Source organism: Ictidomys tridecemlineatus, chromosome 10 (assembly GCF_052094955.1).
Source record: "Ictidomys tridecemlineatus isolate mIctTri1 chromosome 10, mIctTri1.hap1, whole genome shotgun sequence".
Lineage (NCBI taxonomy): Eukaryota > Metazoa > Chordata > Mammalia > Rodentia > Sciuridae > Ictidomys > Ictidomys tridecemlineatus.
The window spans coordinates 12385029-12413004 of record NC_135486.1 but is presented as its reverse complement, the minus strand read 5'-3'; the positions used below and the strand labels follow the sequence as shown (position 1 = coordinate 12413004).

The following is a 27976-nucleotide window of genomic DNA, read 5'->3' as shown; positions in this document are numbered from 1 at the left end:
AAAAAGTTTCTAAAATCATTAAGTTTATATCACATAAGTGTACAAACCAAGAAAGTAAGTTTATTTAAATTACTAAAATAGCTTTTAAAGTCATTTATACATCAGCTGCTTCAAATATTTTTCCTGAAAGATATAAGTAACATATTACTTTTAAAAAATGTTTCACTGGGGTCAGTGAAACATTTAATAAAAACATTTCTCCATATAATATGTATGTATAAAATAAGTCTTTTCAAAAACTCCTGTTTTCTAATCCTCTATAAAATAAATCAGATGATCTAACTTTGGATAGTTAGGAACAAATTACAATAAAGAGTATAAATTTATGAGTACTGATAGTCCTAATAGAAAGAAACTAGACTCTCAGCTACCAGTTGTGAGACCCTCAAAGGGTAAATGATGAAGTCAATGACTGCTTTGAATACTCTAAAAACAGTCTTTTCATTTAAAGCCCTGTGGCCAATTAAAAAAAAGGTGAGTCCAGAATTATAAGATTTTATGAAAATCAAAGCAGTTGACAGGTGAGAAAGCTCAATTTAAATGCAAAGTTATAATTAAAATACTACAGAAGTACATCTAACATTCTTCTCATGTGGTAAAGTTTACTATCTTTTTGGCTTGAGGCACTCAATAAAATTTATCATGTGCATAATAAATCTTCAGATTTGTGATGCAGTGTCACTAAAGGACTGCAACAAATGGGCAAGCAGAAAATTAAATCCTTCTTCAATAGTCCAGGATGGCTGGTTAACAAACTGTGTGCCAATTTCTGAAACCGTATTGCTTATTTCAAAAAACCCCAAACTTCTGGTTAAGTCCAAAATATACTGCTCTGAATTTTCATGCCCTTAAGAGCCAAAGGAGCAAATGTATTAAACCTTGTGATATGTAGGCTTTAAAAATCCTTGGGAGAACCAAGAATTTCTTGGAAGGAAGGAAGGAAGCATGGAGAAAGAAACAAAACACATCTCAATAGATTTTGCTGAGGTCACAGTTCAGATATCTGACTAACATATAGCTCAGTGACTTCATGAACATTTCATCTTGGAGACTTTTTCTCTTCTACAGCATTCTCCATTCCACGATTCCTCTCTTCCCTTCCCTCATCCCCAGCCTTCAAGAACAAAGGAAAAAATTCTAAATACTCAGATGACCGCTCATTACTTTTGTTCCTAACAAGCAGAAGCTGAGAACTCACACCTCTATGGTATAAAAGGAAACATAATGGGAAAGTCCATGGTTACAATCAGAGAGCTGCCTTACTAATAACAAACTGAGAAATCTAAGTTAAAAAGCAGGAACCGTTCCTAGGAAAGGAGCCTAACTCCTCTCACTGTCACACCGCAGCAATAAAGACTCAGTCCAGAACCAACACAGATCCTCTACGGGACTGCATATAATTTACTCTCCTAAATATCTTAACATAGCTCTCAACAGAAACAGAGAAATGATTCTCTCAAGTCACAGATAATTAGGTTGAATATATGATTTAGATGTTCCATGAACTTCCTTTAAAAAGAAACCAGTTCTTTCAAAAAGTACTCTGAATTTTGACTCTGGATACAAAGTCTGAAAAATTCTCAGAACTTGAAACATGATTTTCTCTTCTTTCACCCCTTATAAGCAGATGCCCCTTTTCAGGGCATTTTCTGGTTGCACAGGCAGAACTAAGTGGGAAATTCGGCTCCAGAGCCCATTCAGTTTGTCTGGGTCCATGTGATTGTAGGAGCTGGGTGTGTTTGAGTTGGTGAACTTGACTTTGAGGAAATCCCTCACTTTTTCTTCAATTTCCTTTAGGCCAAGACTGGTTCCAAGTGTCTCCTCTTCCAACAAGACAGTCAGAACTAAAGCTACATCTTTGAAGGCTGCATTTTCATGGTCACAATATTTATAGAAGATCAAGGTAGAGCCTGCAGGTAGCGACTCGAAGCGGTGCACCACTGCGGCATTCTGGCCATTTTTGAATCCGTTGCTCAGCTGCTGATCTACCTCCAGTTTGACAATATCACTGTCTTCAGCAGCTTTGCCTGTCCCATCAATCCGGATGGCACGGACACTGCGGAAGGAAGAATAGGCATCGGCAATTTGTTCACTCAGACACTTCAGTGCTTCTTCAGCGTCCCGGGCAGCAGTGAGCAGCAAGATAGCTGGCTGATTCCGAGGATGGGAGCTGTTAAGATGCTTTTCCAGGAACGTTTGGCTCCTTTTCCACAGTTTCTCATCTTGACCTTGGTACTTAGTCATAAGTTGTTGCATCTGGTTTTGGAACTCTTGAACAGCAGCAGTTTCTACCTCAGGAGTATGAAGGAACCAAAGTATCCCACAGGCGAGCAGAGCTATCATAAAAAGCAGCCACCACCCCCATTTCCTCTTGACAAAAGATTCGTTTTGGGGTTGTTCAGCCACTTCTGCTCAGAAAAAAGAAATGACACATGTATCATTTTTTTAGATTCAGTATTGTGTGACTTTTAAAATATTAATCTTTATAAACATTAGACAAAAAAGAGGGAGGACTTTAAAGAAGGGGACTGATAATTTTCTTTCTTGAAGGAACAAAATAATTTATCACATTTTCAAGAAAATCTCACACCCACAGGCTTGAATTCATGTATATAAATATGCATATACCTCTTCAATGTAAAATGACAAAAATTATGAGGAAAAAGTAGAATTTAAATGTACGAAATGGCATAAACAAGTCAGAAATAAAACCATTTACAAAGCAAAACTATTATTACCATTGTTACTAGTTAGGAAATAAAAAATATTAAAAGATACCTTATATTTTTAATTTATAAACCTAGTAGTTCAAATGACTAATTATCTAAGGTAGAATCTCTCTGAAGAATATAAAGTAAAGGGATGCGAGGTATCTCCCACAGATGGGACATAGCTACCTGTCCCTTTAGACTGACTGCACTGATGCCTATCTTTTTGCAACATGCAAGTCACACTGGTAAAATTTAGTTTTGAATTTCATCTCAAATTATTAATAATAGTTACAATATCAATTTACATTTTCATAGCACTTCTCCGTTTATAAAGTGTTTTCTCATATACCACTTCATTTAATTGTTAATAATGACAGTAGTAGTAACACTTTTACATCTTTTATTGATTGTTTCAGCCTACAATTGTACTAGGACCTTTAAGAGCAACAGCTCCCAAAGTGTGGTCTGTGGGGTATCTCAAGACCCTATTTAGTGAGGGTGTCCATGAAGCTAAGAGGTAAGATGTTTTTTGACTTTTTCCATTGTGTTGACATTTGTACTGATGGTGCAAAAGCAATGGTGGCAAAAATTTCTGATGCCTTCGTGTGAATTGTAGGGTAGTGGCACCAATCTGTACTAGGAGAGTGACTATTTTTCACTGTCGTGCATTCAAGGTTTAAAAAAAAATGGACATCAGTTTCACTTAAGATTGTCCTTCATAAAACAGCTAAAATTATCTTGGGCTTGAGGTGTAGGTCAGCGGAAGAAAGCTGGCTTAGCATGTGTGAGGTCCTGGGTTTAATACTCAGCAGCATACAAAACTAAAAGCCCCTCAATTATTTTTAAAAAATATTTATTTAGTCATTTATTTATTTTAGTATAGATGGACACAATATCTTCATTTTATTTTTTTATGTGGTGCTGAGATCAAACCCAGTTCCTCATGGATGGTAGGCGAGCACTTTACCTCTAGGCCACAATCCCAGCCTGAGCCCCTCAATTCTTGAGTACATATCTCCTCAATACTGTGCGAAGAGATGGGAAATAGACACAGGGCACTCTGATATACAGCACACAAGCACATTGTTGTAAGGAAACGAACTTTGTGCAACCGAGTTGCAAGCTGAATCAGCACTTTTTCTCATGGAATACCATTTTTACTTCCAAGAACAAATAACAAAATATGGTTAGTCAGACTTATTTATTCAGCAGCCATTTTCTCGAAGATGAACAAAATAAGCCTGTTACTTCTAGGAAAATAAATGGCAATATTTTTGATAATTATAACATTCAAATGAAATCTGAGGAGTTTAGAAATATATCTACCACCATGAGCTTGATAGCCTCCAATATTTGAACACTTCGATAAATCTTGAGATTGGTGGTGAGTGGTATTTGAAAATGTGATTTTTTTTTTTACACTGTATGACAAAATTTGTAAAATCTGCATATCTCAGTGAACTCATATTTTCTAAATGACTAGGGTATTATATTCCAATCAAAACACAAGCTCAGTGAAATTTAATGTAAGAGAGTACAAAAAGGTCATTAATATGGTTTCAATCATATTTCAAATAATACTTAAAAAACTACCACTTGTTAAATTTTGAAGAATATCAAAAAAGAATATCCACAATTATCTGAAAAAGCTATCCAAATTCATATTTGTATACTATTTCTACAGGTACTTCAATTGAAACAACATATTCTAACAGACTGAATGCAGAAGCTGATGCAGGAAACCAACTAAATGATATTAAGCAAGGCATTTAAGAGATCAGAAAAAATTCAAAGCAATCTGTCATTCTTTTTACTTAAATTATTTAAAAATAGAGATTTTAAGAAATTTTTGACTTTAATTTCTATGTAAATATAAACAAAATAGAAAAGCTTTTTTTAAAAGTTTTTTTTAAAGAGAGAGAGAGAGAGAAAGAGAATTTTTAATATTTATTTTTTAGTTTTCAGTGGACACAACATCTTTGTTTGTATGTGGTGCTGAGGATCGAACCCGGGCCGCACGCATGCCAGGCGAGCGCGCTACCGCTTGAGCCACATCCCCAGCCCATAGAAAAGCTTTAATTTATATATATATATATATATATATATTATATATTTTATGTCTGGCTATGTGCCCTCTTTCTGCTGATTCAGCATGGTTCACTCAGTTAACCAGTTAAAGGCACTGGAGGCTTTACTTATACTTTTATTTTGGGTCTTACAGATGACAAAGTGATGGGGAAAACTAGATGTTGTTTCATATAATTTGTTCATAGAGAATTTCCTTGCTAATAAAATTCATATTTTTTCCTTTGAAGTGCTTCAAATAGCATGAAGTTACAATACTGTCAAAACATTCCCAAACAATTATGGGTCAATTTTAGAGACTCAATAAAAACTGAACAAACTTACGTTGGCTAGAATTTGATGGAGACTGATTTCCAAGCTCTGATTTCTGAATGCTGTCATCTAATGATAGGAGTAATTAAAAAAGACTATCAACTTATATTTCATAATTTGAGCATTTATTTCTCATAGACAAGGAAGATACAAATTTGACCAAGAGAAAAGGCAGAGATCAAACACGAGCAGAAGAAAAAGCAGGACATCCAAATCCTATTATACTGAAAGCTTCTTAAGACATAAGAATTGCATTTTCCATAGTTATTTACAGCATGTAATGATGCAGCACAAAGCACACACTTGATACTTGTTATGAGGAAAAGAGTTGACCCATAATTAATTTAATGGGATTGGTAAAATTCTGGGACAAAGTTAAGAAGACAAAGAAAATAAGAACACCATAACAAAAGGAATACTGTACCATCTGGGAAACGGCCATATACTGAACTCTTGCCTGGTGAAGATGCTGTAAAGAGGGGGGGGAAAGGACAAAATGTGGATTATGGATTACTAAACTACCTGGATACATTGTTTCAATTTTAGAAAACTCAAACTTCACTATATTCTACCTCAAACTAATTCAAATATTTCTTTGGGGCTTCTGACTATTTCAAACATGTAATATATCTAAAAACTTTTCATCATTTCTGTTAATAGACAAAAAATTCTGTTTTAGGTTTGTGGTTACACTCCAAAGTTCAAAAACAAATTTCTCATAAATGCATTAAATCCTTATTTCTCTCATTATTTCAGAAAATAAATCAAAAACTCTCCCAACTTTTCCCTTTCCCTCTCCATTTTTCTTAACATAGCAGCAGGATCTAATATCTGAGAGAAGAGACGGAAGGAAAGGCCAGGGTTGGGAAGGTGCATAAGCTGAGTTATCTTACTGGTCTGCCCTACATTTTAGTATTGCCATCTATGGCTTCTCTGGAGTTTTGCAACTTTTATACATATAAATGATTTCCTTGTGTTTATCAACAGCTTTCATTTGAGAAACATTGGACAAAACACTAGAGGAATAAATTTAGCTCTGCTAAGACTAAAGAAATAACCTCCTTTTTGATCATATGATAAAAAAATCCCAAATAACACAAAATAACATCAACCATGACTCTAAGAGGCATATTGTTTTTCAATTACTAAATTAGCTTAAGAAACTTTATAATTTTAGAAGTTTCTAATTTAATTCATCTAAGTCACAAGTGTGTTACTAAAAAACCAAACACCAACCACACAAAAAAATCCCAAACCAAACAGATGTTTATTTTGAAAAATTTACTATATGGCTGCAAAAACCAAATGAGAAAATATTTATGAAAATGCTGATGTGCTATATTATGATGATGTTTATGATGAATAAATATTAATATGTACCATGTATAGTATTTATATAATTCATAGAATACACAAAACAGCATAGGAAATATACACTGCTGAGGCAAAAAATTGTCTGTAATCCCAGCAGCTCGGGAGGCTGAGACAGGAGGCTCACTGAGTTCAAAGCCTGCCTCAGCAAGTGAGGTGCCAAGCAACTCAGTGAGACCCTGTCTTTAAATAAAATACAAAAAAGGGCTGGGGATGTAGCTTAGTGGTCTAGTGCCCCTAAATTTAATCCTGAGTACCAAAAAAAAAAAAAAAAAAGTATACCACTCACCACTCTATCCTACTTATTCAAATTATTAGAAACAGTAACAAAAATTCTGAAAGAAATCTTTTTAAAAGATAAAGATCAACCTTTTCCAGTCTGAAGAGTATGGTAATAATTACTTCACAAAAGTCAAGAGTGAAGGAATGAATTCTCCATCTTAATGATTTTTGCACAACATATTGTTAATAATAAAACAAGCATTAATATTTAAGTGAGTTACACTCTAAAAATTGTTTATACATGTAAGTTTATTACAACAACCCAGCTTAAGCACTATTGTCTCTAAAGGTAAGAAAACCAAGGTTGTGACTTTACTCCATTTTACTAATTAGTGGAAGAGCTAGGACTGGACCCTGAGAAAGAGCTCTAACTCCAAACTGGTCCTGGTGGCACCCTCAGGTAATTCCATCCCCTCATGAAGTTGAGGCACGAGAATCTTAAATTTAAGGCCAACCTCAGTAACTTAGCAAACTCTATCTCAAAATAAAAAAACAAAAGGGCTAGGGATGTAGCTCGGTGATAGGGGAATCCTGGCATCAATACCCAGTACTGCGCAAAAAAAAAAAAAAAGGAGGAGGAGGAGAAGAAAGAAGAAAAAGGAGGAGGAGGAAGAAGAAAGATGATAGAAGAAGAAAGGAGGAAGAAGAGAAAGAACAGAAGAAGAATAAGAGAACAAGAGAAGTACAAGAAGAAAGAAGGAAAAGAAGAAATGAGAAAAAAAAATTCTAACTTCAAACTCTACTTTTTTTTCCCTTCACATCAACTTAATAAACAGATTCCAAACCCATATATTAATGATCCGGTCTATCCATAGACAAGTTCCCTAGTCTCACTATTTTATCACCTGTAAATACACAAAAAAGTGAAGAAGTGACTCCATCTTTCCCAAAGACTAGGATGCAAGCAGAAACGTGAACTGGGACTTTTAACCCAGGGAATTGGTGCTAACATGCAGTGACAATAAGGATCCAAAGTCCCAGTTCTTGAACACCCAACTTTTACTTTTCCCTCACCAAAGCAGGCAGAATGTGTAATAAAGATGAGATATGCAAATTGAATTGGAATGCTAATAAAAAAGTTAAAAATGTCTTGGATTGAAGAGGAATCTATGATAAGGATCTTAAAAATTACCCCCCCAAAATACACTGCTTTAAAAAAAAAAATGATAGCCAACAAGAAGGCAAGGGCAAAAGACCATTTCAGCTCTAGACAACTGGAGAACTCATGTGGAGCAAGACTTCACAGCTAAAAAAAATGAATTGTGATCATTATTAAGTTTACTAATGGAAAGACAAAACCGAGAGGTTATCTAATTACAGTTAACCATTCCAGGAGCAAGAGACAGAATAAAAAGGGGACAGAAGATGAAGGTCGTTTAAGACAGTGAGCATGTACGGATTTTTTTATATAGTCAAGGTTTAATATGAACACATTTCTACAGAAATTATGATAGGCATCGAATTGGATGAATTCACATCAATTCATAGGTATTTCTTAAGTTCTGTCACATTTAATCCATCCTAAACCTAAACATGAAAATGCAATTTATGGATTTCAGCCTTTTTTATGTAAAATGATGGGTATGCAAATAAGTGGTTACTTTTATAAAGTCTCCTAAATACAAAAAATAGGAATTGTCAAGAGTACAATTTCATTATTGTATAGATTGTTCTCTGCTGCTAGAATTGACAGCCTATCAAGCCTAGATCTACATCCACTGGTTTTCTCATACCACTTCCTATATTCTTTTCTTTTACTGTGAGGAAACATTATGGTTGTACATAATGAATAATGGGATTTGTTGTTACTTATTTGAACATACATAAAACATAACAATATAATTTGGCCAATATCATTCTCTAGCACCTCCCCGACCATCTACATTCTATATTCTCTCATCTGACATCAGTCCAAGCAAATGGAAATTAAACTAGTAATCATAGCTGTCCTTTATTAGTGAACTTACAAACACCCCAAATGCTGATTTGAAGAATTAAATATTTTTCTATGCAGATAATAAAAAAAAAAACATAGCAAATAACAGAGATTTATCTACTTACTTTGCATCTTAGTCCTCATTCTTACATTTTGTTCAATACACTCCTGAGGATTTTTTTGATATCCTGAGCCTGAGAGCAAATATACATATCAAATATTATTTCACATACTTTCTATGTCATAGTGTAGTGCTATATAATAAATCTATCAGAAAGGAAAAACAAAGTAGGGATGAAAACAATGAAAGTAACAGTTTCTTATGTAAAACATAATCTCAAAGGATTGTATCTGTAAACATGACTTCTCATAGCAAAATAGGTAGTAAATAAATATATTGTCATCTAAGAGACAAAAACTACATATTACATAGTTTGCACTGGTCTATGAGAATTACTGAGTTTCAAAAGCACTTTGGTGGATTAAAAAAGCAAAGTGAGCTGGGTACAGTGGTGCATGCCTGTAACCCCAGCCACTCGGGAAGCTCAGACAGGACGATTTTGAGTTCAAAGTCAGCCTCAGCAAAGGCAAGGTGCTAAGCAACTCAGTGAGATCCTGTCTCTAAATAAAATACAAAAAAGGACTGGGGATGTGGCTAAATGGTTGAGTGCCCCTGAGTTCAATCCTTGATTACCCCCCCCCCAGAAAAAACAAAGAGGGTGGAATGGCTTCGAATTATATTAGAACTTTCCATTGACAGAATAATGCAATGGGTTAGAACTGACTGAAAGAGAGCAGACTGCCAACCACTTACTCAGCACTGAAGTTTGCTTTTCTTGAGCTGTGAAGTCTTGATCTAAAACAGAAAACAAGGAAAAAGGTCACAGAACCTTAGAAATAAAAAAAGATAAAACAGGGGCTGGGGTTGTGGCTCAGTGGTAGAGCACTCGCCTCGCACATGCAAGGCCCTGGGTTCGATCCTCAGCACCACATACAAATAATAAATAAATAAGTTAAAAAAAAAAAAAGATACCAGAGACATTTTGCTTGTTTACCATGTATATTATAAACAAACAAAACCAAACTTTTTATCACTACTCTCACACGTACACAATAAATGCACTCACCTAGCTTTTGTGAGGGCCTGGGTACCATCCCCAGCACTGTTGCTCCCCCACCAAGAGCCATACGGTGTTTAACAGTTTCAAGTATAATTTTGTTAAAAAATATTTTTAGTTGTAGATGAACATAATACCTTTATTTTATTATTATTATAATTATTATTTTGTTATTATTATTATTTAAGAATAAAAGACAATAACTTACTCTTGAAAATAAATATGCTTATGGTAAAACACCTCTGAATACATTTCCACATCACAGAGTAATTCTCACATGTAGTACCAAAGTATCATGGTAGATTAAAAAAGCAAAGTGAGCTGGGCACAGTGATGCATGCCTGTAAACCCAGCTACTTGGGAAGCTATCTATTTATCTATTCTTATGTGGTGCTGAGGATTGAATCCAGTGCATTACATGTGCTATGGAAGCACTCTACCACTGAGCCACAACACCAATCCTTCATGTATAATTTTATTTAATTCTTACACCTTATATAGAAGGTGCTATTAACCCTATTTTATAAATAAGGGAAAACAAACTGATAATTTCCCCCAAGATTACATTCTAAAAGGAATGGGACTGAGATATAAATTCAGGCAGTCCAGAAGTATATGTCATATTATATAGAATGGTATGAACTATATATGCAAATTTGTGGGCATTGCAAAGTTAGCTTGGAAGTAAAAGATGCCACTTCAAGTTTAAAAGTGGTATTTAAGAATAACTGTAAAATGATGCAAGAGGATAATTAGAAAATAACATTACAACTATAACAAAACAAATTTTAAAATCCACAAGAAGAAATGTATTACTTCTGTCCATTTATAATATACACAAATACCAATGTCAATATCAATGTCAAATTTTATTTATGCATCTGGGAGGCTGAGGCATGAGGACTGTGAGTTCAAAGCCTGCTTTAGCAACCTAGGCTCTAAGCAACTCAGTAAGACCCTGTTTCAACTTAAAATATAAAAAGGGCAGAGGATGTGGGTCAGTGGTTAAGCAATCCTGGGTTCAATTCCTGATACATCCCCCTGTACCTCCCCCCAAAAGGCTAGGTATGTGATTCAATGGTAAAGTGCCCCTGGATTCAATCCCCAGTTTGGGGAGAGGGGGAGAAATTCTATGAACAGTGATTAGATCGATTTCCAACAATGTTTTCTTTAAAAGTAGTCTTATTTTTAAAAAGAGGGTATGGAAGAAAAAAGTTCTTGAAGACCTTACATACAAGGATATTTTCATTTAATTAATAAGTAACTCAGCTGGGCACAGAGGTGCATGCCTGTAATCCCAGTGGCTTGGGAGACTGAACCAGGAGGATCATGAGTTCAAGGCCAGCCCTAGCAATTTAGTGAGGCCCTAAGCAACTCAAGTGAGATCCTGTCTCTAAATAATACAAAAAAGGGCTGGGGATGTGGCTTAGTGGTTAAGTGCCCCTGAGTTCAATCTCCAGTACCAAGAAACAAAAAACAAACAAAAAAACCCATTAACAACAACAAAAAAGTAACTCAAATTCTGGGACTTATTTAAAAATGGAAAAAGAAAACAGTTATTTTTACTTAACCTAAGAAATACATATCCATTATAGATAATCTGCAAAATATAGACAATGATAAAATAAAAGAAAAATGTCAGGCTGGATGTGCAGCTCAGTGGTAGAGCACTGGCTTAGTACATAAAAGGCCCTGGGTTCAATTCCCAGTAGCATCCCACAAACATTCCCCCCCCCAAAATGTCACCAATATTCCTGTCATTCTGAACAAATCATTGTTACCATTTTAGTATATTACTTTCCAAATTTTTTTGACATATTTCTTCAACATCAGATCATAAAAATTGTCAGAATTGTAAGACTCAAACTATTGTAACAAAGTAAATGTAATTGATACATTTATATTTAACAAATCCCAGAAAGCAATAGGATTCCCCGCCCCCACCTTGTTGTTTCTTTTTAAAATTCAAATTCAGGTTTGAGTTTAGAGAAGAGTTAACTCAAAAGTGAAATCAAACTGGGTGCAGTGCTGCACACCTGCAATCTCAGCAACTTCAGAGACTGAGACAGGAGGACTAAGTTCATGGCCAACCTCAACAATTTGGCAAAACCTGGTTTCAAAAAATAAATTAAAAAGGCCTAGATAGCTCAGTGGTAAAGTACCCCTGGGTTCAATCCTCAATCCCAAAAATGGTGGGGGGGGGGAGAAAAGAAGGAAAGAAAAGTGAAATCAAAAAGTAGAGAGATACTGGGTGAACTTTTTTAGCTTTTATCACATCTCTTTTTAATTTACATTAACTTGTAAAAGAAGATATTAAAAAATAACACTATTAGCATCTGACCACGCCCAAAGGTAGACCTCCAAACATTGCTTTACTTACTTTGTGATAATCTCCAAATTGATTCTGGATGTTGACCAGATGTTGATCTGGTGGTTAGATCTAAAACATTAAAAAAAAAAAAAAAAAAAAAAAAAAAGTACACTGTAAATTGTATTTAACTTTTTAAGTACACATTTTATAAGAAAATAATGAATATTTAATCAAAAGAGCAAAAATAGACAAACCACAGAGAATTTAACATTCAGGTACACAACTTATTTTAAAAAGTGTGTGTTTTCCCCATACACCACTTAAAAAAAACTGTAAGATATAGAAAATGAAATTTCTGCATTAGAGAAAATTGTTTTTTCCCACATTTTTTAAATTGGTGTATTATTATTGTACATAATAATGGGACTTATTGTTATCTATGTGTACATTCACATAATATAACAATAAATTTGGCCAACATCACTCCCCAGCACTTTCCTCTACCTCCCGGCTCCCACTCCTTGGTCCCTTTCCTCTACTGATCTCCCTTTGATTTTCATGAGATCCACCCCTATCTTTTCTTTTTTCTCTCTACTTCTGCATGAGAGAAAACATAGGACTCTTCACCTTCTGAGTCTGATTTATTTTGCTTAACATAATGGTTATTTTCCTGTAAATGACATAATTTCATTTTTCTTTATGGATGAATAAAACTCCATTACTGTATATACCACATTTTCTCTATCCATTCATCTGTTGATAAGACACCTAGGCTGGTTCCATTGTTTGGCTACTGTGAATTGTGCTACTATAAACATGATATGCACTTATCACTGTAGTATGATGACTTCAGTTCTTCAAGGATAAATACCAAGGAGTGGTAAGCTGGGTCACAAGGTGGGTCTGTGCCTAGTCATTTGAGAAACCTCCATACTGATTTCCATAGTGGTTGTACTAATTTACAATCTCACCAATGGTGTAAAATGTGTTACTTTTTCTCCACATACTCTCTTGGCATTTATTATTTGTATTCTTGATGACTGCCCTTCTGACTAGTGTGAGATGAAATCTCAGTGTAGTTTTGATTTGCATTTCTCTAATTGCTCATGATGCTGAACATTTTTCGTATGCTTGTTGGCCATTTGTATTTTTTCTTTTGAGAACTGGCTGTTTCATTAGTTTGCCCATTTATTAATTGGGTTATTTGATTTTTTGGTGTAAAGTTTTAAAAATTTCTTTTAATATCCTAGCTATTAATTCTTTTTTTTTTTTAAGAGAGAGAAAGATTGAGAGAGAGAGGATTTTAATATTTTTATTTTTTTTTTAGCTTTCGGTGGACACAACATCTTTGTTTGTATGCGGTGCTGAGGATCAAATCCGGGCCACAAGCATGCCAGGTGAGCGCGCTACCACTTGAGCCATGCCTTATTAATTCTCTATCAGAAGAGTAGCTGGCAAAGATTTTGGAGAAAATTTTCTTGCAACATTTTAAAATTTGTTTAATAATGATCAGATTGGTATTTTGAAACAAGCATTTGACACATCTGTCTTTCGAGAACTCCAAAGTAGCAGGCCTAGGCGGACAGCAGGGGTCTAATATACAAATGAATACACAGCTTAACATAACCATCATCATCTCAATGGCTTGCTGGCATCACCTCTCAACCACTCATTCTGGCAAAAATGCCATGTGTCATCCCAACTGGGCTGTGGCCGTCAACACAGGTAAGAAAACTGAGAAACATAGAAATTAAGCAATTTACTGAGGGTGTGTACACCAAGTAAGTGAAGAATTGGAGGGATTCCAGCTCCTGAGGCCATGTTCTTAGCCACTTAGAAATGTTACATAGCTTCTTTTAGGATTTCTCTATCAATTAAGAATGAAGGAAAGAAAATGAGGAAGAGTGGGAAATATACAGAATACCAAATGCCCATAAACCAGATTATGGGTTTTGAAATTTTTTTGCAGTGCTGGAAACTGAATGCAGGGCCTTATGCATACTAGGCCAGTCTTGTAGGCTTATTTTTTAAAGGAATGATGAAGTAACTCATAGGAATTACAGAAATTCTCATGAATTAGATAAGGGGAAAGACAATTACTTTTCTGTGGGACTAAAATATAAAAGTACTCATTATTTACAACATCCTCTTAATACTCAAATTAGTTTTTTTTTTTTTTTTTTTTTTTTTTTTTTTTTTTTTTTTTTTGAGAGAGAGGGGGACAGAGAGAGAGAATTTTAACATTTATTTATTTTTTCTTAGTTCTCGGCGGACACAACATCTTTGTTGGTATGTGGTGCTGCTGAGGATCGAACCCGGGCCGCACGCATGCTAGGCGAGCGCGCTACCGCTTGAGCCACATCCCCAGCCCCAAATTAGTTTTATTCTCTATTTAATTAGCAACTGTCATCACATCACTAACTTGGTATGAATTTGAATAATCCAGAGAAAAGTGGTTATCTATGAATATTAAAACTTCCTTAAAAACTAAGTAACACTCCTGATAGTGTGGGATGTTCCAATGTCCATGTGACTAATTTCTTTGTAAAATTCAAATACAACAGGTAATTCTTTTTTGAGTACAAAAATATCTTATTTTCCTTAAATAACTATACAGGCTAAAAGTGACTTACTTAGCTAGTTACTATATGTATATGGAATGAGTAATTTTAATAAGTATTAAGGGTTTTTAATAAAGAAATTCAGAAATTTTTTAAAAAAGCAAATGTTAACATACTTTTATGTTTTAACTAAAAAAATAACTCCTGAGAAGACTCATATGTATATAAAGCAAGGTTACCTCTAGATTCAACAGAATCCCCAGATTTGACCTTAACAGCAGTGATGTCACTGTAAGAGCTGTCTTGATCATCATCTTCGGTTTCTCCTAAAGAGAATAACATATTGGTATAGTATTTATTCTAAAGCTTATAAGGTCTGCATTAAAAAAACAAACAATTCAACAATAAAATGAAGGCTTTTAAATTTCAGATATGGAATTTTCATTTATTATGCTTACTATTTTGAATCACAAATTTCCAAGTGAGTTCCACTTGTTTGGTGTTCTTTAAGATACATAAGTACTTCCTAAACAAACAAACATTCAGCTTACTAGCTAAAAGAGTATACTCTGAGGCTTTAATGTATAGTAAAAAATTAACAGCTAGGCTTGATGGTGCACACTTATAGTTACACTAATGGGAAAAGATGAGGAAGGAGGATTGTAAATTCAAGCCCAGCCTGGACAACTTAGTGAGATTCTACCTCAAAATAAAAATTTTTTTAAAAAGGGGGCTGGGGATGTAACTCAGTGGTAGTGGCACCTCTGGCATCAATCCTCAGTACTACAAACACCCATACACAAAAATAAAAAACAATAGATGAGTATTAAATAATGGAAAAAATTTATTTTAGGGAGAGAAAACTACATACATATAGTTAACATGTAATTAAATTCAAACACAATTACTGTACAGATGTGTATTTATTTGTAAGTGTGTGTTTAGAGGATAATGTACACACACCTACACATAAACCTTTCAGTATACAGGTGACTAATTTCAGATTATGTGGCTTAAAAATGAACAAAATTTTATATATGTACTTTTAAAACACTGACTAGTTATGAGAATTTGGAAAAGTGATTATTTTAATACCATAATCAAAGGCCAACACATGCCAGAAATGGAAAATATTATTTCTGTTTAAAGTTAACTCAAAAGACAAAAAGATGCTTAACATATACTTAAGGGGTTGGAGGTATAGCTCAGTGGCAGAGCACCTAGGTTTTATCCTTAGCACTGCAATTAAAAAAAACAAATGACAGGGGAGGCTGAGGCAGGAGGATCAAGAGTTCAAAGCCAGAAACAGCAAGGTACTAAGCAACTCAGTGAGACCCTGTCTCTAAATAAAATACAAAATAAGGCTGGGCATATGGCTCAATGATTGAGTGCCCTGAGTTCAATCCCCAATACCTCAAAAAAACAAACAAACAAAAATATTTAGGGTTCTCATCATTCATTCTATCCCATTATATTCTGGTTTAACAGTTTAGATATGTATTAATTTTTTTTCCAGAAGAAAAAGACACTATTTTCTGTTCTTACCTCTTACATATTTATTAAAATTGCTTCTAATGTGAAGAAAAAGTCTTAAGATTATTTTGCATGATATTTAAAAAGAGAATACCTTCTTCTTCGGAAAAATTGACCTTCTGTAAGACACTGGCCGCTTCTAGAAAAGAAAAGCACATATATATAACTTCAAAGTATTTATTTTCTCCTCAGTTATAGGTCTATTTGTCAACTAAAATTTTTAACTTTGGTGTGCAGGAAACATTAAATTTTACATTGATAAATATTTTAGTCTCTATAGGTTTATGCATTCTCATTCTCCTATTTGCTAGATTTCCTAAGTCCCTTGAGAAGTCTCCCTTTCCACCACTCCAGCTGAACTGACAAGCCAAGTCTTTAGCGCACTGGTGTATCCAAAAAGGAAGAAAGAAAGGTTAAAAACCCTTTCTCTCGTTCCAGCAAGGCTATGTATATCCCTGTTTCTTAGAGAAAAAGGGAATTCAAATAAAAACAGATGAACAAAACTTATGATACTTTAAAGACAGTATTTTTACATAGGCTATTCTGATTTTTTTTAAATAAAGGAAAATCTACCCAAATGGAGGCATTATATATGATTAGCCTAAAATACTGAAAAGACCCAAATAGAGAAGTAGCAGTGTGATTCAAACTTCAACAAAGCTAGAGAATATTTCTTTTCAGTGTTTTTCTTTACTGGCTTTAACCTGTTTTCTTTCTTTTTAAAGAGTGTAAAAGTCGTCACTATCAAACCTAAACAAGATGGAGCCAGGAGGCCATTAAGGAAGGTCCTTCACGCATGTATGCTTAAGATAAGAACTATATTATAATCAGTCCATTACACCACAAAAACTCCAGTGTAGTCACTTCCATAAAGACATCTCTCTAGCAACAGAGTTACCAACGAGTAATCACCAACTCCTGCAACAGTTCTCGTAGCCAAGGCTTATTTCAAAGCAGCTCACATGGACTTCTCACGTCTTTAAAATTTTCCTCATGCCCCAGCCCCCTTTAGTTATACTCATGGTCCACCATACAGCGCACATCCTGGACTACAATTCCTTGTGATTTTCAAATAAACTCTGTTTTGGAGAGTTGTTCTCTCTTGCCCATTTTAGGTTGATGAGGGAAAATAGGAGTGTGGAAAGCAACTGCCAATGCATTATATGGTGAATTTGGAAAAAAATTTTCACATCAATTTAACTGTTTTTCTTTGTCATTAGATCATGTACTCTTTAGCAGAAAACTTTCTTGGCTCTTTATGGTCCAAGCATTCAGGTAAGTACCTGACACACGGAAGGTAGTTAAAAAGAAATATTTATTCAATAAGTGAATAGATTTTATGATAACAAAATTTAACATTTTTTCCCTTTTTTGGTACTAAGGATGGAACCCAGAGTCTTGCACATGCTAGATGAGTGCTTTACCACTGACCTACATCTCAAGCCCCAAATAAAACTTTTAAGTTAAGACTTTTGCCAATATATCTCTGATAATGATAAATAACACTAATTAGCAACTTAAGAAAAATAACCTGAAATTGGTTCTCAATAATTTGATTTCATGCAAGTTTTAAAACATTCAATCTATTTCCATATTTTTAAAGTGATCTACAAACAATGTACAGATAAATATATCTGATAATGAATCAGTAGCATCTATGACTTTCTACATTTTAATTTCATTTCCCTATTTTATTATTCAGCTTCCTTTAATTTCAAGTTGGTTGCTACATGCAGAAGGTTAAAGCATTAAAAAGGCGTTATTTTCTAAAAGTTGTGAAGGAGGCATATGCCTGAAATCCAACAACTCAAGGCCAGCCTCAGCAATTTAGTGAGACCTTTAAGAATTCATACTCGGGGTCTCAAATTTTTTTTTTGAAATTTTTAATATTTATTTTTTAGTTATCGGCGGACACAACATCTTTGTTTGTGGTGCTGAGGATTGAACCAGAGCCACACGCATGCCAGGCGAGCGACCTACCGCTTGAGCCACATCCCCAGGCCCCAGTGTCTCAAAAAAAAAAACAACAGAAAGAAAAAGGACTGAGGATGGCTCAGGGGTAAAGCACCCCTGTATATAAATAAAGAAGTTAAAAATTATAATAATAAAAGGCAGTAGTTGAGTGGTAAAGCTGGGTTAAATCCTCAGTACAAAAAAATTAAAAATTTGGAAGTAGGTATTATTCTTTCTTATGTTCACATAGAAGCTGTAAGAAGCTAAAATTCTATTTGAAGCAAAAATATAATGTCCTTAATAAAAAATTAAGAGAAATTATAAAAGTTGTGGATTTAACAAATAGACAAATGGTAATAAACCACACTGTGAATAGGTGTGACCTTCTTATCATCATCAACAGATTAGGAAAAGCTACTTTCAGAAGTTCTAGGTCTTGGTTTAGGAACAGATCACTTATAATCATCTCTTGTGGAGACCATCCACTAAATGTACCACTTTCTTTTGCTTAGCCAGACTCCTTAAAGGAATACAAATTCCAGGTATATCTCAGTTTGTCAGACTCATAAAAGTACCCAGACTCATAAAAGTACCCAAGGATGAAAGCCCAGGTTCCCAAAGCATCTACATTTCTAACATTTCTTTCTTTCTTTCTTTCTTTCTTTCTTTTTAAATTGGTATTGGGGATTTAACCCAGGGCTGCTTTACCACTGAGTTAAAAATCACAGTCTTTTTTTTTTTTTTTTTTTGAGAAAGGGCCTCACTATGTTGCAGAGGCTGGCCTCAAACTTGGAATCCTCCTGCTTTAGCATCCCAAGAGTCACTGTGATTAGAGACATGTCCCACCACATCTTCCGATTCCTAGAGACTTACGAGATGTGCTTTGTGTGGAGAATGCCGGGTACTCAAGAAAACATAAACTTTATTTACTCTATGTTCTCAAAAAAACATAAACTTTATTTACTCTATGTTTTATCTGGGGACAAAGATACAAAAATATAATAAACGTAACAGCAATTCTTTTTCAAAGGAAGACTAGATAGAACACAGGAGTCATTGTCTTCTTTGTTCCTGTGCAATCAGTACAACCTAGTAAAGAGTGTTGTAATAAAGATATATTCAGGAAAATAGAAAGTCCTGAATTTACTCTTAGAATAAATAAAATGGCAACTTGGGTGATTTAATGTCTTTGTTTCCATCATCAGTATAAATCAGGAATCAGCAATTTTTTGGGGGGGCGGGGAATACCGGAGATGAAGCTCAAGGGCACTTAACCACTGAGCCACATCCCCAGCCCTATTTTGTATTTTATTTAGGGATAGGGTCTCACTGAGTTGCTCAGCAGCTTGCTTTTGCTGAGGCTGGCTTTGAACTCACGATCCTCCTGCCTCAGCCTCCTGAACTGCTGGGATTACAGGCATGTACTATGGCACCTGGACAAATTTTTTCCATAAAGAGCCACATAGTGGACTGGGGTTGTGGCTTAGTGGCAGAGCACTGCCTAGCATGTGTGAAGTACTGGGTTTAATTCTCAGCACCACATTAAAATAAAGGTCTATTGACAACTAAAAAAAGAAAAAAGGGCCACACAGTAAATAGTTTAGACTTTTTGAAGCACATAACGGCTCTGTCCATGTTTTTTGTGGACATGTAAAATTGTCTCACTACATTGCTCAGGCTGATCTTGATCTTGAACTCTTGGACTCAAGCAGTTCACCTGACTCAGCCTCACAAGTAGCTGGGATTATAGGCATGAGCCTACACACCTAACTTTGAAAGTACTTTTAAAGTTAAGTTTCTATTATAAAATGATTTCTAAGTCTAGCATGCAAGGTAAGAATGTTAGGTTATTTCAGCTCCAAGTTCTCTTCCAATTAAGAATCTATAGCTTAAAAAACTGCTTTTTAGGGTTGGGGCTGTAGCTCAATAGTAAAGTGCTTGCCTTGAACGTATAAGGCACTGGGTTCAATCCTCAGATCCACATAAAAATAAATAAAGATACTGTGTGTTCATCTACAACTAAATAAGTATTTAAAAAACAAAACAAAAAAATCACGCTTTTTAACATTTTGAGACAAAACTTGAGAAACTCTGGTGGGAAAAATATATAAAACACGCTGCATACTACAAGGATCATTTTCAGTGCCCAAATACTATAAGACCCTAAGTCTCTAACGAAAATCATGAGCCTGAGCTTAAGTGAAAAATGAATTTAATATAGAGAAGTTGCAACTATAGCAACCACATATTACTTAAGAAAAATAAAAGTTCCTTTTTTTTTGCCTTAAAACTAAGTCTAATTATATTCAATGTAGGTTCACTTAAAGCCACAGATTCTGGAATCTCATGTCCTATATGAAGGCCAAAAAAAAAAAAAAAAGAATTTAAGGTATTTCAACAAACATGGGAAAGAACACTGCACTTTCAATGAAAAACATTTCAAACTTACTTCCTACTCAAGAGAAAAACTATAATAGGTAAGTTGATATATTCTTTTTGTCAACAGTATGAATTTAGCAAAGGCTAATAAAAACTATTTTGATTTGCTATTTTATGCTCTCATATAAATTTAAAAAATAAAAGATTCAATTTCAGATATAATGAAAATCAAGACTACTACAGCAGGTCAATGCCACAGGACAGTGTACCACAAGCAGAGATACATATTACTTTTGTAATATTCTCAAGCGACTAATAAAATATATGTTCTCTTATATTCTGACAAATATAATTTATAAGAATTAGAGAAACACTAACCTACTTCACTCATTTTAGTATTTCCATTGGTTTTGTAAGTTGAATCTGCAAGACAGAGAGTAAGAAAATGATTAGAGCTGTAAAGGAAATGCATCATATGGTTTTTTACCACAGGCTCAAACCTTGACAGATCTTTATCATTCTGACCCTAAAAGAATAACGAATTATTATACAAAACAAAAATCATGATTTTTTTCTTAAAGGGATAAGGAGCAATAGAAAGCTAATGAAAAGATTAACAAGTTTCCTTTTGTTCCTTGATACAGCATCCTTCACCATCAATAAACACAGAAAACAAAGTAGATGTGTGGAGTGATCTAACTGGTTTTCTTTCACTGTCATGAAATCCATTTAAGGGCAATACTTTTTAAGGTTTTAGTCAAAAAGAAATGTAATTGAGATGGAGAAATTTTATAGCCCATATCACAAAATCTCAGTCTTGAATTTTTTATTAGCAGTATATTAGGAAGGATAGAAAGTCCTTGACTCAATTTAAAAGCATCATGTTAGCACAAAAGAACCATAGCCATGTATAAGAAAAATTTCTTTAAAAAGATCAGGGAAAGACAGGTGTGGTGGTGCACCCCTGTAATTCCAGCAACTTGAGAGGCTGAAGCAAGAGGATTACAAGTTCAAGGCCAGCCTTGGCAACTTAGTAAGGCCCTAAGCAACTTAGTGAGACCCTGTCTCAAAATTTAAAGAAAAAAGGGCTGGGGATGTAAGACAGTGGTAGAGCACTTCCTTAGCATGTGCAAGGACCCGGGTTCAATCCCTAGCATAGTGAAAAATAAAAAGGACTGAGGATGTAGCTCAATAGTAAAGCACCCCTGGATTCAATTCCAAGTACTAAAAAAACAAAAACAACAAATCAAAAACCAGGAACTTTTTTATATACTAATACGGAAAGATATCTCAATACACGTGAAATAAAACTAAAAGCAAACAATAAGAAGGTGCAAAGTATTATTTATTGGGTCAAAATTTTGTGTTTGGAAAAGGAGAAAAAATATATATATGAATTTCCTTAACCCTCCCCCCAAAATCTTTGGAAAATACATAAGAAACTGACATTGGTTGGCTAATGAAACTGGGTGTTTAAAGGACAGCAGAAAATGAAAAGTCTCCCTGCATCTATCTATAGTAACATCTGAGTTCTTAACCTTATGAATATATGCAGTATTCAAAAAACAAAACTGTATTTATAAAAAATCTTAAACTAACAGACAAAATGATCTCTTACCAGATCTTGGGCTTCTTAGAGGGGGTCTACATAGGCTAATCACAGGATCTTCACTTGCCACTGCTACAGGAAGAGAAACAGTTAAAAAATATAAAAATGTGGAACATAGTTGATTTATTATGCAATCATCCCTTTATTTAGTTAACAAAGATTTATAAACCTTTTCATCATGCTAAAAAACTAAAGACAAGTTTTCTCTAAGTGACAAACTCTTGTGAACTAGTAACCATAGTGAACTAGAGATATTTCTTGCCATATAAAATTCTTTGTCTTGGAGAACTTTGCCATTTTTCTCAGTATACCACACTGTACCAAAGGAAAGGAATACTAAATAAAACTTCTAAATTGCTTAATTAAGAACCAAAATCTGTACTATAGCACCAACTAAATTATTCCATTCATAACTTACCTTACTGTGGATTATTGATGATACATTTTCATCTTACAGTTGATTTAATAATCTACTCCAGCCAACTATATAATCCTGGGTATGTTCAGGAAATGCAAAGTCTACTTTTAAATAAGATGTCACTGTTAGACATAGTTCATGTCAGTCTATGGGTTTAATGATGCAGGATTTCGGGGAAGTTAGTTCCATTAAACAACATGCTAATTTTCATCTAGAAAGCTACACATAAAGTATGCTTTCTCAGAGGGCCCCATACAGTATAATATCCTAAATTTGGATTATGTTGTTTTGTTTCAATCATTTCTATAAAAAAAGCATGGTTTTGGTTCTGTTTGAAAGCTGCAAAAATAGACAGGCATAGTGCTGCATGCTTGTAATCCTAGTGACTTGGGAGGCAGAGGCAGAAGGATGGTTCAAGACCAGCCTGGGCAACTCAGCAAGATCCTGTCTCAACATAAAATTTAAAAAGGGTTTGAGGCTGGGTTGTGGCTCAGTGGTAAAGCACTTGCCTTGCACGTGTGAGGCACTGGGTTCGATCCTTAGCACTACATACAAACAAATATTTAAGATATTGTGTCCATCTACAATTTAAAAAATATTTTTTTAAAAAAAGGGCTTGGGATGTAGCTCTTAGTTACAGCACTTGCCTAACATACTGTGGCCGCAGGTTTAATTCTCAGTATGAAAAGAGAAAAACTGGAGAAAACACATTCTGGAACTTTGATGATCCCCTTAAATCTTTCAATTCTAAGATTCTATGAAATAGCTATTTGGTTGTTAGCATTTCACATATCAGGCATTTAGAAAACACACACTAACACACATATATGATAATATACACTAAAAGTAAACCTTGTACATATGTTGATAAAGGGGCAAATTTTACTTACTAATTACTCCCAATATTACAAATACCTTTTGTATTTGTACTTTCTTGTACCAACTTTTTTGGTTTAATTCACACCTAAAACTCAAAATCCATTTGTTGTTGAGCTGTTAACAAAATCTACAGACGTCAATTACTATCTTTAGTTCCCATCTATTCATTTAAGAAGCTTTTCCTGTGTGTTCTACTATATACACAGTCCTCGGTAACATATTTGAAGGAGACAGAGTACCAGAGAGAGGTATAAAAAAAATAAAATAGCAAATACCCTTCTTTGGGTAGAAGTCTCCTTCCCTTGTCTGCTTTGCTCATCACTACACCCTCAGCCTCAAGTGTGGGAACTGGCATAAAGCAGGTGCTCAACATTTTACAAACATCTCTTATAAATTACCATGAGAGGAGGTGGGGAAAAAGCCTTATCATTTGTATGTTCTATAGTGTACAAAGTGATTTCACATGGACTCTTTTTTCCAGTGGTCCTGTGAGTTACACAGGGCAAGTAATACAGCTGTAAAAGCCTGAGGCTTAAGGTAGGTGGATAAAGCATAAAGGTGTGTTTATCTGAAACTGAACTACAACCAGACATACTTTATTCTAAATTGAGAATAGAATAGTTAAAATTATAAAGAATAATTGTAATAGAAGTAACAGATAAATAAATCAGGATTTGGGCAATAAAACCAGGGATGGCATGGTGGTGCACACCTATAATCCCAGAGACGCAGGAGGCTGAGGCAGGAGGATTGAAAGTTTCCTGAAAGCCTCAGTAACTTAGTAAGATTCTAAGCAACTTAGTGAACCTGTGTCTCAAAAAAAAAAAAAAGGGTGTAGCTCAGTGGTAAAACACCCCTTGGTTCAATTACTAGTATTAAAAACAACCACAACCGCAACAACAACAACAAAACCCAGGGATGATCAGTTTCAATAGGTCTTATGAAATTTTCTTGTTATCAAGAAAAGCAAACTGAAAATAAATGAAAAAACTGAGGCATTAATAAACTAAATTGAACCTGGGTCTGAGTTTTGGCTGTTAGACATCACACGATCTTAATTAAGAGGAGAATCTTAGATGCTTTGAGCTTCAGTTTTCTCATCTATGAAACGTGTATAGTTAAGTGCATAACTGTAATCACAGCTACTTGTAAGGCTGAGGAAGGAGGATGGAAAGTTTGAGGCCAGCCTGGGCAACTTAACAAGATCCTGCCTCAAAAATAAAGTAAAAATGGCTGGGAGTGTAGTGTAGCTCAGTGGGAGAGCATTTGCCTAACATGCTCAAGGTCCTGGGTTTAATCACCAGTACCAGCAAACAAAAGGGTATAATATCTATCCTGCAAGGTTTTAAGAATTAGTATAGGGCTGGGGATGTGGCTCAAGTGGTATCGCGCTTGCCTGGCATGCGCGGGGTGCTGGGTTCGATCCTCAGAACCACACAAAAATAAAGATGTTGTGTCCACCGAAAACTAAAAAAATAAATATTAAAAAATCCCCCCCACCTCTTAAAAAAAAAAGAATTAGTATATACAGAGTGACGGGTACTTTGAGTGCATACTGAAAGACCCACCTTTTCTTTTCTCGACACATTCCTATATTGCTTAAGTCAATGAACTGACACAGAATGACCCACGAAACTAAAGAAGTATGACTTGGGATCCTTGATGAACACTTGATAAATCTATATTTCAAAAAGTTCACAAGTAAGGAGAAAAACAAAAAATTAACTATTTTTACCTGGAGCCTCTTGGGTTCTCCTGACAGTTTTCTTTGAGACTGTCTGGCTTGTAACAGTTTGGTAAGATGTTTCGTCCTCTAAAAGAACAGACATGACTAAAGTTAAAATTCTGGGTAAAGGAACCTCAGAGATCATTACAGATTATGACTATTTAACAGCAACACATAAGCAGAGAATGCAGGTATTTGTGTATATTTAGGAATGTGAAATCAAGTTTGCCAAAACTTTGGAATTAAACTAGTCAGAACTCCTCTAAAGACAGAGAATAACTAATTCATCAAATATATCAACTATTCACCACACCACTGATGTTTTCGAACCAAAATATATTACTTTAGAAAATTTAAATGATGGGCTTGAGTGCAAAAAAAAAAAAATGATGTGGGAGAAAGTAAATGGAAGAGTGATAAATGTTTAAATCCTTACAGATTTGCTAAAATAGAGGCAAATTCCTTAAAAGACAAAAGTTAGCCTAGGTAAGGTACTAGGTGGGAGTCAATACAATGTAACATATATTTACATTGCTTCCCAGGTGCAAAAGCATTTTTCCAGGTACTGAAAGATACAGAAATTAACACAAGCCTTTAAGTAATCTCACTATCAGTACACATGATAGGATCCTTGTCTTCAAGAAGTTTGTCATTTTAAACACACACACACTAAACTATCTGGTTATACCCAAAAGTAACTTACATATCTTTATGTAACAAAATTTCCAAAATCAACAAGATTTCAAATGTGTCAGCACTGTCATCAGGTCAACTTGCAGCATACTTACTATCATGCTCTGATTTAAAATTCACTCCTCTTTATATGCATCAATGGTCTACATTAACTGTGTCATTTCATTGTGACTCAAATCCCCTGACTTTTACCTCTTGGTATGGTGCTTTACGTGAGATTTCATCTGTAACTCAAGCGTTAGATCTGGAGGAGAGGGGACAGGGTGTTTTAAGGAATGTGATTCATCTGTGACTTACCAAAAACTATCATACAGTCACTGTCAGCATTTTGGTCCATTTGGACAAAAACTTCCTAATTAACTGACCATCTCGTTTTGTTGGGTTACTTTGTCGGCCTTGTCAGGCTACTTGATGTTACAGTTAGGGTCCTCAACGTGGGAAGATTTTTGCTAGAGACCACACTTGAGAAAGGATCAGCTGAAGGACATCAGACATGGGGAGCCTCAGTTCAGGATAACTGAGTCACCCCATTTCCGCATAAGTATTTGGAACAAAGTCTCAACTCACTAACTCTGCTATCCCTCGAAACCTCACAAAATTTCTCCCCACCAGAATGGGGCTGGGAAAGACAGGAAGGTTAGAGTAGAACCACGCTCCTCAGCGGGGGACTCCGGGCCTCCAAGGGTTAAAAGAGGAAAATGGAAGTGGTTTAGGGAGAAACATCTGCAGAGGACACGGAAATGAAACCGAACCCTGAGTAATCCGGTGATAGACTACCGCCTACCTCGGTGTCCCCTCTGGAAAGCCTGGAGAAACAGGTGACCCCCAAACTGATGCCCAGGGATGGGCAAGGCTCCCCGACCGCCAGGTCTTTGGCACCACCATCTTTCCGCACCGGGGTCAGTCCCTCCTCGCCTGCGGGTCGACGCGGACCCCGCACGGGGGCGCACAGCAGCGGGGTCCGAGGGGCCCCCGTCACCCTCGCGAGGACGAGCCGCGCGGAGGCGCGCGCCACGCCGCGTGCGCCCTCCTGCTCGCCCGCTCCCTGGCTGAAGGCTGAGACAGTTATCTCCGCTCCCCTCACCTTCAGAGGACTGCGAGTCCCGTAAGCCTCTCCTGGCCGTAACCGGAGACGGCGGTAGAGGAGGCTGTGGTGAATGCTGCTGCAGAAGGCGGGTAGCCCTTCGCGTCTTCATCTCCTCGGCTTCCTGGAGTCGCGGCTGCCTCCGCTGCCGAGAGCGAAGGTAGTAGGCGCTTTCTCTCACTTCCTCTTTCGCAGAATCCGGCCGGAACTCTTCTGGTGGGTTTCGCTTTCCCACCGGGGACCTTTCTTTGGCCACCCGGGGCTCGAAGTCGCCGTATACTTCTGGCGGTTCCTCTGAGAACCTCACTTCCCGCCGGCCCTGGCGCGACGGAGAAGTTCCGTACGCAGGCGCGTCACTGCCGCTGCCATTTTGAGGGGCGAGCCGGTGCCTTCCCTCGCGAAGGGGGGCTCGGGGCGTGACGTACAAGGCCCAGCCTTCTCCCGCCGGCTCCGCCCGCCGCCCCTCGCGCGCCATAGTTGTTGACGTAGCTTTAGTAGATCGCGAAGATGGCCTTGAGACCCCTAGATCCTCCTGCCAGGGTTGGCAGCGGCTTCTCGGGGGTGTTGGGCGGTGGTCACAATGGTCAGGGAGGCAGTTGAGAGTCGCCGGGGCCGCCACCCGCGTCGTCGCTGCTGTGCCGCAAACCCACCTCTGGGCCCATGGTGTGTCCTGAGGGCTGTGGGAGAGGCAGTGCCCGGGCTGGGTCAGCTGCTGTGTGGGTCACTCCCGCCTCCTGGCTGGAGGCACCAAAGAGGAGGAGAGGGGGAGGAGGACGTCGTTGTCCTGGCCTTGGGGGAGGGGAAGGTGGGGTGCCTGAAGGGTGGCGGGGCAAAGTGCTCGTGCTAAACCGGGCGGCTCCTGACAACTGTTGCCCGCACTCAGCATACGCCTGCCAGGCCCCGTACCGAGTCTCTGGGAGAGGACAGGCGAGGGTGGAGGAGCCCGAGTTCCAGTCCTTGCGCCAGGCTGTTGCGCAGTTTCTTCGGCATCTTTTGGACGGACTGCTGTCTTAGA

The 27976-nt window shown here is 36.4% G+C and overlaps 1 protein-coding gene across 3 annotated transcripts; it reads right to left on the bottom strand.

Moving 5' to 3' along the window:
* Nucleotides 1–40: 40 nt before the first annotated feature.
* Tor1aip1 (torsin 1A interacting protein 1) lies at nt 41–27976 on the bottom strand. Of its 3 annotated transcripts, XM_013356193.4 has the most exons (12): nt 26962–27971; nt 25194–25271; nt 22171–22233; nt 20931–20975; nt 16315–16359; nt 14927–15013; nt 12196–12255; nt 9512–9553; nt 8823–8891; nt 5533–5577; nt 5121–5177; nt 41–2408 (listed from the first exon to the last, which is right to left on the bottom strand). In XM_013356193.4, exons 1-12 carry the CDS (start codon nt 27434–27436, stop codon nt 1618–1620), a joined length of 1857 nt encoding a protein of 618 aa, XP_013211647.2. In that variant the 5' UTR covers nt 27437–27971; the 3' UTR covers nt 41–1617. The 3 variants fall into 3 exon arrangements, with proteins under 3 accessions (XP_013211647.2, XP_040133499.2, XP_077878525.1); XM_040277565.2 differs by lacking the exon at nt 5121–5177 and having other exon boundaries at nt 26962–27976; XM_078022399.1 differs by lacking the exon at nt 16315–16359 and having other exon boundaries at nt 26962–27976.

Excerpts from the sequence above, each read along its gene's own strand:
- Tor1aip1 (XM_013356193.4), bottom strand. The coding sequence starts at position 27,436 with ATGGCGCGCGAGGGGCGGCGGGCGGAGCCGGCGGGAGAAGGCTGGGCC. Across the intron at positions 15,014-16,314 it reads CAATTTTTCCGAAGAAGAAG|GAGAAACCGAAGATGATGAT; the intron begins GTATTCTCTTTT and ends TATTCTCTTTAG. Across the intron at positions 9,554-12,195 it reads AATTTGGAGATTATCACAAA|ATCAAGACTTCACAGCTCAA; the intron begins GTAAGTAAAGCA and ends TTTCTGTTTTAG.